This window comes from Gorilla gorilla, chromosome 21 (assembly GCF_029281585.2).
Source record: "Gorilla gorilla gorilla isolate KB3781 chromosome 21, NHGRI_mGorGor1-v2.1_pri, whole genome shotgun sequence".
In the NCBI taxonomy this organism is placed as follows: Eukaryota; Metazoa; Chordata; class Mammalia; order Primates; family Hominidae; genus Gorilla; species Gorilla gorilla.
In genome coordinates, this window is record NC_073245.2 from 74,550,416 (window position 1) to 74,564,160 (window position 13,745).

General features: G+C 51.6%; 1 protein-coding gene across 4 annotated transcripts in view; it reads left to right on the plus strand.

Moving 5' to 3' along the window:
• Positions 1 to 13,745, plus strand: part of OSBPL2 (oxysterol binding protein like 2) — a 57,237-nt gene that overhangs the window by 24,460 nt on the left and 19,032 nt on the right. For all 4 annotated transcript variants that reach the window (XM_004062486.4, XM_055372842.2, XM_055372843.2 and 1 more), the window contains 3 exons: positions 765 to 840; positions 8,902 to 9,036; positions 10,083 to 10,180. In XM_004062486.4, coding sequence (XP_004062534.1) covers positions 765 to 840; positions 8,902 to 9,036; positions 10,083 to 10,180 — 309 coding nt within the window. The remainder of the gene's footprint in view (positions 1 to 764; positions 841 to 8,901; positions 9,037 to 10,082; positions 10,181 to 13,745) is intronic.

Sequence of the window (13,745 nt, forward strand, 5' to 3'; positions counted from 1 at the left end):
GTGAGCAGCAGGGAACCCCGGGCCCCTACTCTGCAGCACCTTCTTTGCACCCTGCTCTTTGGTGTCCTGTGTGGGTCTGGCACGCCTCTCCCCAAATCCAAGTTTATGTCTCTATTCAGGCGCTCCCCTCCTAGATGGAGACAGTGTCTCATTCCAGCTCCACGTTCATGGTGGGGAGACCAGGGCCCCGGGTCAGTGGTCCCGGTCGATGAGTGGTGAGCAGTGGTGGGGGTGAGGGTCTCCTGGTGCAAGCATGAGGGCATGGGCTCCCCCTTGCAGCCGACTGGAAGATTACCTGGAAAGAAATGCTCCTCAGGAAAGCAAGCACGTGTTTAAAGGGCGGAAAAGCTTTTAATTCAGGTCACTCTTGCTGCCCTCGTGCCTGACCTCTGCCTGTGGTCTGGCCGCTGCCCCAGGGACCCAGCAGGAGCCCCCAGAAGGCTGTGGGCTCTGCGGGCAGAGGGACTCCCTCCAGCTGCCACCCTGTCCCCCAGCTCTGAGAGGAAACAACAGCAGGGCTACTGCAGGGCCAAGACTGCAGAGTCATCTTTGTTGTCTTGAACATTCCCAGGAAGCCCTGGGAACATGGGTGTGGAAGGCCTCTAGGCAGCAGTCGTGCCCTGTGTCCCTAGGCATGCCAGAATGTAGAAATGCCAATGTTTAGGTATAAAAATTAAAGAGAAATGGTCATTGGGCACAGCCGCCTTGAGTGGTCAGAGTCCTGTGGTGAATTCACCCACACGTACCGCTTTTGTGCTTCACAGGACATCGCTGCCGGCTCCCATGTTCAGCAGAAGCGACTTCAGCGTGTGGACCATCCTGAAGAAGTGTGTTGGCCTGGTGAGTCCAGGGGCCCGTGTTCACACATGGGGCTGCACCACTGACTCCTGGGAAGGTATTGCAGTGCTGGTGGTTTAAGAAAATGCGCTCTTGCCAGGTGCGGCGGCTCAGGCCTGTAATCCCAGCACTTTGGGGGGCCAAGGTGGGCGGATCACCTGAGGTCAGGAGTTCGAGACCAGCCTGGCCAACATGGAGAAACCCCCATCTCTACTAAAAATACAAAATGAGCTGGGCATGGTGGCACATGCCTGTAATCCCAGCTACTCGGGAGGCTGAGGCAGGAGAATTGCTTGAACCCAGGAGGCGGAGGTTGCAGTGAGCCGAGATCATGCCATTGCACTCCAGGCTGGGTGATAAGAGTGAGATTCCATCTCAAAAAAAAAAAAAAAGGAAAAGAAAAAATGCACTCTCATGTTTATAAACAGCATGAGATTAAGACAATAAAACAGGAAAAGAACAAGCAAGTCAGGGGAAGAGGTGTTCTGTAGGTGAAACGGGACATAAGAACCATCCTGCAAGCACCCATCCAGCCCTGTGGCCTGCGTGAGGTGGGTGGGGCTTCCGTGGCACCCTCCCTGGCCACATGCTGAGCTGCAGGAGGGGTGTCAGCCTTTGTCAGGTGCTCAGGGTTTGGGACAGAAAAACCAGCTGGGAATGAGCACCCAGAAGTTACAGACTTTCCTTTTCATGATCTTTCCTGACTGTGAGAACCCAAGCTGTGCCTCACAGGGGCGGGGAGTGTCCCATGCCTTCTGTACCGTGCTGGTTCCTGGGCCAGCGCTTGATGACTGAAAACTCAAATGGCCTGGGAATACATGTCACTCTTGCTCAGACCATGTCTTCTAGTGCTGGTGATTTTTTGCCCTTATCTGTTTTAGTCCTTTCTTTTTCCAGAGGGAACTTCACTTTTTCTCAGCTTTTTATTTTGAAATAATTTTAGACTTACGGAAAATCACAAAATAGCACAGAGCATTCCTGTAGACCCACCACCCAGCTCCCCTGATGCCGGCATCTCTCGGAATAACCATAGGTCAGTGACCAAAGCAAGAAATGCATCTTAGCTCCACATGTGACTTGTATTTCCTCAGTGTCCCCGATGTCATTTCCTGTCCCAGGACCCTCATGGCATTTGGGCTCCTCCACTTGGTGGCAGCTGCTCTGGTCTGTTGCTTAGTGGACTTTTCCTTAATTTGGGTTTGTCTGATGTTTTCTTCTTAGAATGAGGTTCTGTATTTTTGGCACACACAGAAGTGAGGTACCCTTGCCAGGGCCTTGTCTGAGGGGCTCTGTGATAGCCACATGTCTTGTTAGTGGGACTGTTAACCTGATCACTTGGTCAAGTGTCTCCACTGCAGAGTTGCTGCATTTCTCTTTGTAATCAATGTTTTAGGGAAGACACTTGGATTCTGCTTGCCAATTGTAGCGTCCATTGGTGGGTTTTACTGAAATCATTCTAATGGAGATTTTCTATTCTCGTTCTTTCTTCTACCTTTATTAATCGGAATTGTTCTGTAAAGGAGAGCTGTCCCTTCTCCCCTAATTATATATTTATTCAGTTATTTATTTGTATTAGTATGAACTCATGAGCATGTATTTTATTCTGTGAGTTGAATTCCAGTATAGTCCTTATTTACAGACTATAAATAATTGCTCAAAGTGTTCTACCTTTGGTGTTGAGAGTTCTTCTAGGTTGGTTTTCCCCCTTCTGCTGAACCCCCATCCTTTTCTGAACACTTATTTCAGGCACTAAAGGATGCTCTAGTTCAGCTTATATTTTCCCTGCCTTAACCCTGGAATCAGCCACTTCCCCAGGGAGCCCATTCACTGGGTGACGGTGTTTAGAAACCACAATCCAGTGCTGGGTGAGCTCATTGCTGCTGAGGTATCATTGCCTGCAGGCCCTCTCAGCAGACAGCACTGGAAAATACGAGTGTGCTAATGCTCATGCATACACATCTGTATTTCTGTATATATCTCTATGTTTCTTTTAAGATAAACCATTTGAGATTTTTTTTCTCTTTTCAGCAATGTTTTTTGTACATTTTTGACTATGTGGATAATTCAGGTCTTGACAAAAATATCTGTCTTGGTATAGATGAGGAATGTCTTTTGTGAACTTGACAAACCACCTAATTTTGACTCTTTTAAATTCTGAGACAGGCTGGGTGTGGTAGTAGCTCATGCCCTCAAGAAAGCTGAGGGAAGAGGATTGCTTGAGGCCAGGAGCTTGAGACCAGAGCCTGGGCAACATAGTGAGACCCCAACTCTCCAAAAATTTAAAAGATTAGCCAGGCGTGGTGGCACATGTCTGTCGTCCAGTTACTGGGGAGGCTGAGACAGGAGGATGGCTTGAGCCCAGGAGTTTGAGGCTGCAGTGAACCGTGATTTCACCACTGTGCTCCAGCCTAGATGACAGAGGGAAACCTTGTCTCTTAAAAAAAATAAATAAAGATTCTAGGACCAAAAGCATCTTTTCAACAACATGAAGTGATGTATATTGCATTCCCTAGGTGAGGGTTGTGGAGAGATTGAGGTGAAAGTTTCATGTGAGCACGTAGGACTGGCAAGCGTAGTAGAAAGGCGCTGGGAGGGGCCTTGCGGGGTGGCTCCACCCCTTACACTTCACTTTGAAACACTCCCCTTTGGAGGCTTTGGTGGCACTCCACTCTTTTTACTACTTCTCAGCTTGTATTGAAAAAACACAAGCACACTTGGCAACATGGACAGTCCCAACATAGACAGACTCAGACAGACAGTGGTGAGCTCATGTCCCCATAGCTGGATCTGCAGTGATTGGCTGTGGCTCGTTCTGGATCCGCAGTGATTGGCTGTGGCTCATTCTGGATCTGCAGTGATGGGCTGTGGCTCTTTCTGTTTGGTCCACACCCCCCTGCTTCTGTCTTCCCTCGTATTTTGAAGCAAATTCCAGACATCTTTTTGTTTGTAAATATTTCTTATGTATATTTAAAGGGTAAGGATTCTTTTCTAATGTGACCGTGATATTATTATTATACTTTAGAAAATAACTTTAGAAAGTTATTTAATATCATCAGATACTCAATCTGTGTTCAAATGTCCAGTGGTCTCACGTGTTGCCCTCTGGTGTTTGCAGTCCTGTGTCTGGACCTTGTTTGTGTCCCTCTGTCAGGAAGCCTTTTTGTTGCTCTTTCTCTGAATTTAAAAGCTGTGGGCAGGCCAGGCGTGCGGCGGCTCACGCCTATAATCACTGTCAGAGGCTGAGGCGAGAGGATCGCTCGAGGATCGCTCGAGGCCACGGGTTCAGAACCAGCCCGGGCAACAAAGTGAGATCCCATCTCTACAAAAAAGAATTCACCGGGCATGGTGGCGCATGCCTGGGCTCCCAGCTACTCGGGTGGCTGATGTAGGAGGATCACTTGAGCCTGGGAGGTTGGGGCTGCAGTGACCAGTGATCACATTACTACACTCCAGCCTGGGTGACAGAGTGAGACCCTGTCTCTAACAAACAAACAAAGGTGTGGGCGCTCAGAGCCTGGGTCCATTAACTCACGAGGAGTTGCTAGTTGGAGCTGTGCCAACATGATCACCCTTTATTGATTGCCGGGGATAGTTCTGGATGTCTTCCAGTCCACAAATTGTTCCATCTTTGGTCAGTGAGAGTCTCTTCAAGGTGGCCCGGAGTCCTTTACAAAAGGAGCTTCAGGCCCATCCTGTGCATTTACTGTCTGGGGTCTGGCATCATCTACTTGTCCAGGGAGAGAAGGAGAATTCAGGACCACAGCTGGGCTCTCAGGAGGCCACCGGGGTAGTCTTATTTCGAGGTCTGTTCCTACAGCTAGGAACTGTGTTTTTGTTTGTTTCAGTGATGCTTCAAATTTGGGCCAACAGGCTCCACCTAACCTCTGCGGCCTCATGTCTGTGTCTCTTTTCTCCCTCACTGACAGTCCCAGTTTTCTGCAGCCCTGGCGAGGATAGATTTAGACCGGCACGCAGTTGTGACTCACTCACTTTGCCCCACATACCTGTGGGACCAGCTCTGCTGCCGACACTGTCTTTGCTGAGACAGCACATGTCTGTGCCTCCTGCAGTTGCCACTTGTCTTTGTCTTCAGGGTATATCTCAAATGCCTGCGTTATTTTTTATTTATTTATTTATTTATTTATTTATTTATTTATTTATTTATTTATTTATTTTTTGAGGGAGTCTCGCTCTGTCGCCCAGGCTAGAGTGCAGTGGCGCGATCTCAGCTCACTGCAACCTCTGCCTCCTGGGTTCAAGCAATTCTCCTGCCTCAGCCTCCTTAGTAGCTGGGACTACAGGCGCCTGCCACCGTGCCCGGCTAATTTTTTTTTTTTTTTTTTGGTATTTTTAGTAGATACGGGGTTTTACCTTATTGGCCAGGCTGGTCTCAAACTCCTGACCTTGTGATCCACCCACCTCGGCCTCCCAAAGTGTTGGGATTACAAGCGTGAGCCACCACGCCCGGCCAAATGCCTGCATTTTAAAACCACCTGGGTGCTTCTTCGCTGGGTGATTGTGCCACCAAAGGAATGACATAGGTTCATTTGTTTCATTTTTGATATTGAGAGATGACTTTTTAAAATTTAATTTTCTTTTTAAATTATGGGTCCTGCATCAAATTTGTCAAGCAAGGTATATTCCAGGAGAGTCAGCTTCCTGCTCCTGTCCCCTCCTGGTGCTCTCTGCTTTCCCCACAGGTGACCAGGAGCCAAGTTTAGGGCATGTCTTTCATGCGTCACACAGCTGATTCTATATGTATCTTCTCCCCACTTCTCCCCACTTCTTTACATAAATGCGAGGCTTTCTCCAGCTTTTAAAATTCAATAGTATATCCATAGCAACATTGCAGTGACTTCTTAATCTATTTATTTATTATTTCTTTTTAGAGACTGAGTCTTGCTGTGTCACCCAGTCTGGAGTGCAGTGGCAGGATCATGGCTCATTGTAACCTCAAACTCCTGGGCTTAAGTGAACCTCCCACATGAGCCTCTGGAGTAGCTGGGACTACAGGAACCCACCACCATGCCCAGCTACTTTCAAAAAATTTTTTGGCAGTGGCTCACGCCTGTAATCCCAGCACTTTAGGAGTCTGAGGCAGGCGGATCACGAAGTCAGGAGTTCGAGACCAATCTGGTCAACATAGTGAAACCCTGTCTCTACTAAAAATACAAAAAATTAGCTGGGTGTGGCGGTGCATGCCTGTAATCCCAGCTACTTGGGAGGCTGAGGCAGGCGAATCGCTTGAACCCAGGAGGCGGAGGTTGCACTGAGCCGAGATCACGCCATTGCACTGCTGCCTAGGCGACAGTGTGAGACTCCAACTCAAAAAAAAAAAAATGTTTTTTTGTAGAGACAGGGTCTCACTTTGTTGCCCAGGCTGGTCTTAAACTCCTGGCCTCAAGTGATCCTCCCTGCCTCGGCCCTGCAAAGTGTTGGAATTACAGGCGTGAGCCGTCTCGCCTGGCCGACTTCTGAATGTTTTAGTGGCGCGGCGCTCCCTCACATGGCTGCCCCCTAGCTTATTGGACTGGCGCCCTGTTGTTGGACATACGGGTCATTTCTGATCTTTCATGGATCCAGCCGTGCGGCAGCAAAGAGCCCTGCATGTGTGTTTGGCCGAGGCTCTGTGGGATAGGTTCCTAGAAGTGGGGCTGCTGGGTCAGGGGCAAATACCCGTAGAGTTTGCTAGAAGCAGCCCAGTCCCCTCGTGGGGCTGCATCACTGCATTTCCACAGCAGCCGGGGGGCTTGCCCTGGGTGGGAGTTGCACGCAGTTGCGATACCATCTCTCCTCTCCTGAGCAAGGCAGCGTCTCCGCCACGCTCAGGACCGCCACCGGCCGCACTTCCTGGCCTCCCTGGTCCCATCTCTGGCCGCTGTGGACTGTGGCCTCTTCTAGTTTACCAGGCGTTTAGAGCATGGGAGGCTGTTGATCTTGGTCTGGAATGTAAATTGCAAATGCTCCCCCATCTGTCTGCTTTTCTGCTCATTCTTTTGGGGCTTCCTTCTTTCTCTGCCACGTGCTCTTGCAGTGCTGAGCTCTGATCACGAGGGTCACCTCTCTTCCTGCTTTCCTCGGCAGCCACATTCCCTTGTGCAGTCTTGGCCACACCCATGTGCCGGGGCTGCCTCAGTTGGAATCTAGTTCTAGCCCCTCCTAAGCCCACAGTCCCTGTGTGTCCAGTGCCGTCTGGGGCCTGCTCGCCCCTGCAGCAGCCTGAGCCGCAGGCTCTGTGTGTCTGCCCTGTGCTCTCAGCCTCGGTCCTTGCACTCGTCCTTGACCCAGTGTCTGAGCAGAGCCCCCCTCCCAGCACGGACGCTGAGTTTTGGGAACCTCGCGGCCCAGGCAGAGCGCATCCTTGTGTTGCTGTGCACACCCCGCCCACCCTCCGTCCACCCTGCGCACCCAGTGCCTGTGGTGTCCTGAGGCCTTGGTGGGGCCGTCCTAGTCCCTGGTGCAGGCGAGGAGCCTGAGAGGCTTAGCAGCTCGTGTGTGTGTCAGCTGGGAACCCACAGCAAGTGGATTCCAAAGCCTGCCCTGTCCCTGTTGCCACTAGCACCTCCTCCTCCACTCCCTCCTGGCCTCTCTGGGTCCTCTCCTTGTCCCTCTCTGGGTCCTCTCCTTGTCCCTCTCTGGGTCCTCTCCTTGTCCCTCTCTGGCCTCTCTGGGTCCTCTCCTTGTCCCTCTCTGGCCTCTCTGGGTCCTTTCCTTGTCCCTCTCTGGGTCCTCTCCTTGTCCCTCTCTGGCCTCTCTGGGTCCTCTCCTTGTCCCTCTCTGACCTCTCTGGGTCTTCTCCTTGTCCCTCTCTGGGTCCTCTCCTTGTCCCTCCTGGCCTCTCTGGGTCCTCTCCTTGTCCCTTTCTGACCTCTCTGGTCCTCTCCTTGTCCCTCTCTGGCCTCTCTGGGTCCTCTCCTTGTCCCTCTCTGGCCTCTCTGGGTCCTTTCCTCGTTCCTTTCTGGTCTCTCTGGTCCTCTCCTTCTCTCCTTGTCCCTCTCCCTCTGCCTCTGCTTTGGCCACCCCAGACCCTGCTCCTTTCTGAAGAGCCTGCCCTGAGGTGACAGCTGTGTTTCCCTGGAATGCCTACTGCCCTTGGGATCCCTTTCCTGGAAGCCCGGCGGGAAGAGTGGCCCCTGTGGGCACTCGTCCCTTTGGCATCTTCCCAGCTTCCCCCACTGAGCCATGCGTCCTCTCTGTGCCGTCCAGGGCCTGGGAGCAGACACCTGAGACTCCTTTGCCAACTCGGAAGGCCTTAGGGGAAAGCCGCATGGAGCCATGTTATGGGAGGCCTCATTTGCCAGGTTCAGGTGTGTCCGAGGCATCCTGGAGGGACGGGAAGCCAGGGACTATTTTTAATGGCGCGGGTGGCTCTGCTTGGGACCACTACTCTGTTTTTTTTTTTTGTTTTTGAGACGGAGTCTGGCTCTGTCTCCCAGGCTGGAGGGCAATAGCACAATATCGGCTCACCGCAACCTTCACCTCCTGGGTTCAAGCGATTCTCCTGCCTCAGCCTCCCGAGTAGCTGGGATTACAGGTGTGCGCCACCATGCACAGCTAATTTTTGAATTTTTAGTATAGACAGGGTTTCGCTGTGTTGGCCAGGCTGGTCTTGAACTCCTGACCTCAAGGGATCCACCCGCCTCGGCCTCCCAGGATGCTTGGATTTTAGGTGTGAGCCACCGTGCCCAGCCTGGGACCACTACTCTGGAAGTGGGGTGGAGAAGATGTGGAGTAGGGGAGGGGGCGCAGGTGGGCCCAGGAGCCCCTGTGGCAGTCTCTGTGTCTGGAATGGGGCGGTGGGCTGGGGAGGCAGAGAGGATTCAGGGGTGTCATGCCAGAGACCTCTGCAGGCTCAGCACAGATTGTGTGTTAGGTCTGATGGCAGCCGAGGCTCACAGGGCAGGGCCGATGGGGCAGGGAGTGGCTCACCCATGGGGGGTTTGAAGATCCGGTTCAACCCCAGAGTCTGCGGTTCCATGAAGGGATGCTCAGAGCAGGGGCATCGGGCAGCCCAGCGGTGTCAGGAAGGCAGCAGTAACCAGCGAGTCTTCCCCATCTTTCCAGGAGCTGTCCAAGATCACGATGCCAATCGCCTTCAACGAGCCTCTGAGCTTCTTGCAGCGGATCACGGAGTACATGGAGCACGTGTACCTCATCCACAGGGCCTCCTGCCAGCCCCAGCCCCTGGAGAGGATGCAGGTGGGCCTTAGGGGTGCCAGGCAGGAGTTTGTCATGAAAGTGACGCCCCTTGCATGTCTGGCTGCACAGTCTTGGGGCCCCAGGCATCTGTGAGGACTCGCACAGCTCCCCTCAGTGTTCAGTGCCATCCTGCCTGGCGGTCGTGGCATTTGTCCTGTCACCACAGGTGTGTGATGACAGAACTTGCAGGAAATGCCATTGAGCTCTCAGTGGCCCCAAGAGCTCCCTGCTGCCGCCTTCTGCCGGGAGTCTCCGCCTCTTGGAGCTGAAGGTGGCGGTGGGCTCTGCCCTTGGGCTCCTCTTGGGTCCTGTTGCATCACTGCGCCCCATGTGTGTGACTGTGGGCTGGGCACGCACGGTGGCTCATGCCTGTAATCCCAACACTTCGGGAGGCTGAGGCTGATGAATTGCTCCTGGAGGTTGAGACCAGCTGAGGCAACACAGTGAGACCGCATCTCTACAAAAATTTTTTAAAAACTTAGCCAGGTGCAGTGGTGCATACCTGCAATGCCAGCTACTTGAGAGGCTGATGAGAGAGGATCGCTTGTGCCCAGGAGCTAGAGGCTACAGTGAGCCACGATTATGCCACTGCACTCCAGCCTGGGTGACAGAGTGAGACCCTGTGTCTAAAAAATAACAAAATACAAGTGTGTGACTGTGGGTGCACATAACGTGTGTCCCTGTGCGCGTGTGTGCGCATGCCTCTGTGAATGAGTGCTTGGGGTATGTGTGTTGAGTGTGTGGCCTTGTGTGTGCATATGAGACAGAGTGGCTGACATTGCTGCAGCATCTGCCAGAAGGGCCCGGCTCCGGGGGTGGAAGGCAGCACCCAGTTCCTTCTTTGTGCTGTTGGGGGAGTGGCGGGTGATGAAGGGCGTTCCCTGGAAGTCCTATAATCTCAGACACACTGCTCGGGGAAAACTGAAAACTCACACGGAACAAATAGTGACAGAAACCAGGTGCCCACCGCCCTCCACAAGAGGCCATCTTCTCCAGCGCGTTTCCTAACTGAAGCTGTTCCTGTCCCCCCCGTGGATTATTTACAGTCTGTGGCTGCTTTTGCTGTTTCGGCTGTGGCTTCCCAGTGGGAGAGGACCGGCAAACCATTTAATCCACTCTTGGGAGAAACGTATGAATTAATCAGGTAAGGGGGGAAAGGCCCATCATAAATATCTTGTAAATGGAATTCCTTGGATGACAGATAAGTTTGATTCTTTCACTAGCATTGATTCCTCTGCTCTGAGAATAAACTGTTTGAATTAAGAGCTCACGAAAGCGTTTGGATGCTGTAGGCGAGATGTTTCACACACATGGGGCGTTGTGCTAGCAGTGCCACAGCGTCTGAGTGAGTGTAAAGCGCTGGCAATGAGATATTTTAGTGTGTTCCACTCAAGCGTGGAGATAGCGCGCACTGTAGACGCTTCCGTGTGTGTGTGCGATGTCTGTGAAATGTGTAGGATTGTTGTGAGCTTCACCGAAAATGGAAATAGGTACTAATGAGCAAAACTAGGCTGTTTTACTAAAGCATTTAGTGAACGCTATTGAAAAAGCAGGTAAATCCAAACACAGGAATGATTGCAAAGAGGAGCTTCACTCCCAAGGCCACGTTTGCCACCACAGCCTCCCCAGAGTTTTAGGAAGGGTCAGACGGCTCTGGCCAAGGGGGAGTTAACTAGACCACGCCTCATCTCCAGACATCCCTGAAACTTCTTCCTATGGAACTTTCTTCTAGGCAGCGTTGCCATCCCTTCCTAGAGTCTCCCCAGCTTCCCTCCTGTCTCGGTGGCCCTCACCTCACAGACCTGAGACTGACTCCAAGTCCTAGAACTCTGACCCCAGAGGTCCAGCCGGGCCCCAGATCATGTTGTTTGTGGCTGGGCCTCTGGAAGGACTGGTTGGGGTTCTCTTCACCCACCTGGTTGCCCCGGGGACTGCTGTGGTTATTCACAGAATCATCCTGGGATTTTGCCCAGGTGACAGTGCCCACCCAAACCAACAAATGAAGTCAAAAGCAGGCCAGACCACGGCGTGTATGTGGCAGTGTGGTAATTCCTCAGCCATTGAGCAGCCTGGCTGGGGCTCCGGGGAGCTGTGGATGAGAGGGATGTGGGTGGCTTCCTTCAGGGCCGTTTGGTGATGTCTAAAATGATTTCTATTCCACTGCCCGTGGACCCCGTCATTCTCTTGTAGATGCATGCAGGTGCCCATGGGCAGATGTGTAGGGAGAGTCAGCAGAGCACAGTTCAGCCGCTGTCTCTGTGACAGGGCTAAGCTGTGGTTCTGAAGGAGGGAGGGGCGGGGCACTCTCGCTGCACCCTTCAGTCTTCCGACTGTCGAGGTAGCCCAGCACACAGAGCTCGCTCTGTCTGGGGAGAAGGAGCTTGCTGGTGGGACGCCCTTCACTCTTCTGACTGTCAGTGGAGCCCAGCACACAGAGCTCGCTCCGCCTGCCTGGGGAGAAGGAGCTGGAGGGGCGTGGGTGGTTATGTAGACAAGTCTGCTGTGCAGAATGCAAGCTGTTTGCCACAGGCTGCTGGGCTGCACGCCTCCCTGCCCAGGAACAGAGTGCAGACGGGAGGGAAGGCGGGCTCCTTTATCATCTTGTTTTATTATTTTTCTGTGAAAAAGGGAGTTGAGCCAAAACAATTAGCCTCTTATGTGGATTCTGGGTTAGTTGAGATTCTGTTGGGTTATTTTATTATGAAGTCTGTTTGTTTTTTTAATTACGAGAGAGTGCTCCTTATAGAAAATGTGTAACATTAAGAAAGGTAGAAAAGATGAATCCTGCAACTCAGGAGGCCCAGGCAGGAGCATCACTTGAGCCCAGGAGTTCAGTTACAGTGATCGTGCCACTGCACTCTAACCTGGACTACAGAGCCAGACCGTGTCTCTTTAAAAAAAATAAGGAGAACTGTCAGCATTTTGTTAGACTTTCTTTTGTGTGTGTTTCAAAATATGATAATGTTAATTTGTATCCCTTTTTAACATGTCATAATTTTCCTGTGATATTAAAAACTTTTTCTAAATTAGAGTGTTTCATCGATTCTAAGACACCTTGTTCACGTGGCAGCACTTCTACATGTCAGTTTCTTGTTCCTTTTTTTTTTTTTTTTGAGACGAGGTCTCACTCTGTCGCCCAGGCTGAAGTTCAGTGACATGATCACGGCTCACTGTAGCCTCGACCTCCTGCCTTAACCTCCTGGATATGATCACGGCTCACTGTAGCCTCGACCTCCTGGGCTCAAGTTATCTTCCCACCTCAGCCTCCCAAAGTGCTAGGATTACAGGTGTGAGCCTCTGTGCCCAGTCCAAGTCATAGTTTCATTTGCAGCATTTTTTTCTTTCTTTCATAAAATAATGGTGTGCAGTGCAATGAATGGCATCTTGGGTTCCAAGAAGTGCAGTTCCTTTGAAACTTCAGGTTGCTGTTTTGGGGCCCTTTATTGTATTTTATGTGTTATTAATGATTGAGAATTTTTTTTTTTGAGATGGAATCTCCATTGGTTGCCCAGGCTGGAGGGCAGTGGCATGATCTCAGCTCGCTGCAACCTCCGCCTGCTGGTTCAAGCAATTCTCCTGATTCTCCGCCTCAGCTTCCTGAGTAGTTGGGATTACAGGTGCACGCCACCAGGCCTGGCTAATTTTCGTGTTTTCAGTAGAGACAGGGTTTCACCTTGTTGGCCAGGCTGGTGTCGAACTCCCAACCTCAGGTGATCTGCCCACCTTGGCCTCCCAAAGTGCTGGGATTACAGGCGTGAGCCACCACGCCTGGCCGTGATTGAGATTTTTGTCAATAGTGAGCAAATGGTTGTGGGATTTGGTTTGCTTCAGATGGGCTCTTTTCCAGTGTGTAAAGAGTTTAAAAGTGCGTGCCCACGTTTGTCCTAGAAGGTGTGTCAGCACTGCTTGTCACCATTTTGGGAGGATCCGTTGTTAGTAGTACAAGCTTTCCTGCACTTCTGTATATAAATCACTATGCAGTTTGGAGAAGCAACATAAATGTCACAGCTTCAAATTCTAATCTGTTCCTGGCTCATCCTGGCTGGGTCAGCTGCTGGTCCTTACCCACATGCTGCCCGTGCGTGAATGCCAACTTTGTGTTTTTCGTCTGATTTAGAAGTTGGCTGGCACTGGGCAGCCGAGCACCTGTTCTCAAGATGTCATTGCCTTTGAGCAAGTAGGACTAGTTTGGACAGAGTGTGGCGTGGTGACAGCAGAGTCCAGCAGGCAACTGTGGGTCTTGGCACAAGCTGCAGGGAGCAGCCCTGCTTCTGCTTCTGGGAAAGGGGAGGGTGAGGCCTGGACAAGGGAAAGACTGGCCACGAGAATCACTTGTGAGGGAGTCTTCTGTTCGGAATTCATGTAGAGTGTGCTTCCTTTTCTAGATATTTCTCTTGAGCAGTATTCCTGTTGCTGCCTGCCAGCCTTCTCGTCCTCTGGTCAGCATGCTGTGCCACTGTCAGAGGCATTGACGGGATTGGCTCTTAAAAAATTATTAAAATGTCTTGAAAAAGATAAATCAGGCCGGGCGTGGTGGTTCACGCCTGTAATCCCAGCACTTTGAGAGGTTGAGGTAGGCAGATCGCCTGAGGTCAGGAGTTCGAGACTAGCCTGGCCGACATGGTGAAACCTCGTTTCTACTAAAAAATACAAAAAATTAGCCGGGCATCGTGGCGGGCGCCTGTAATCCCAGCTACTCGGGAGGCTGA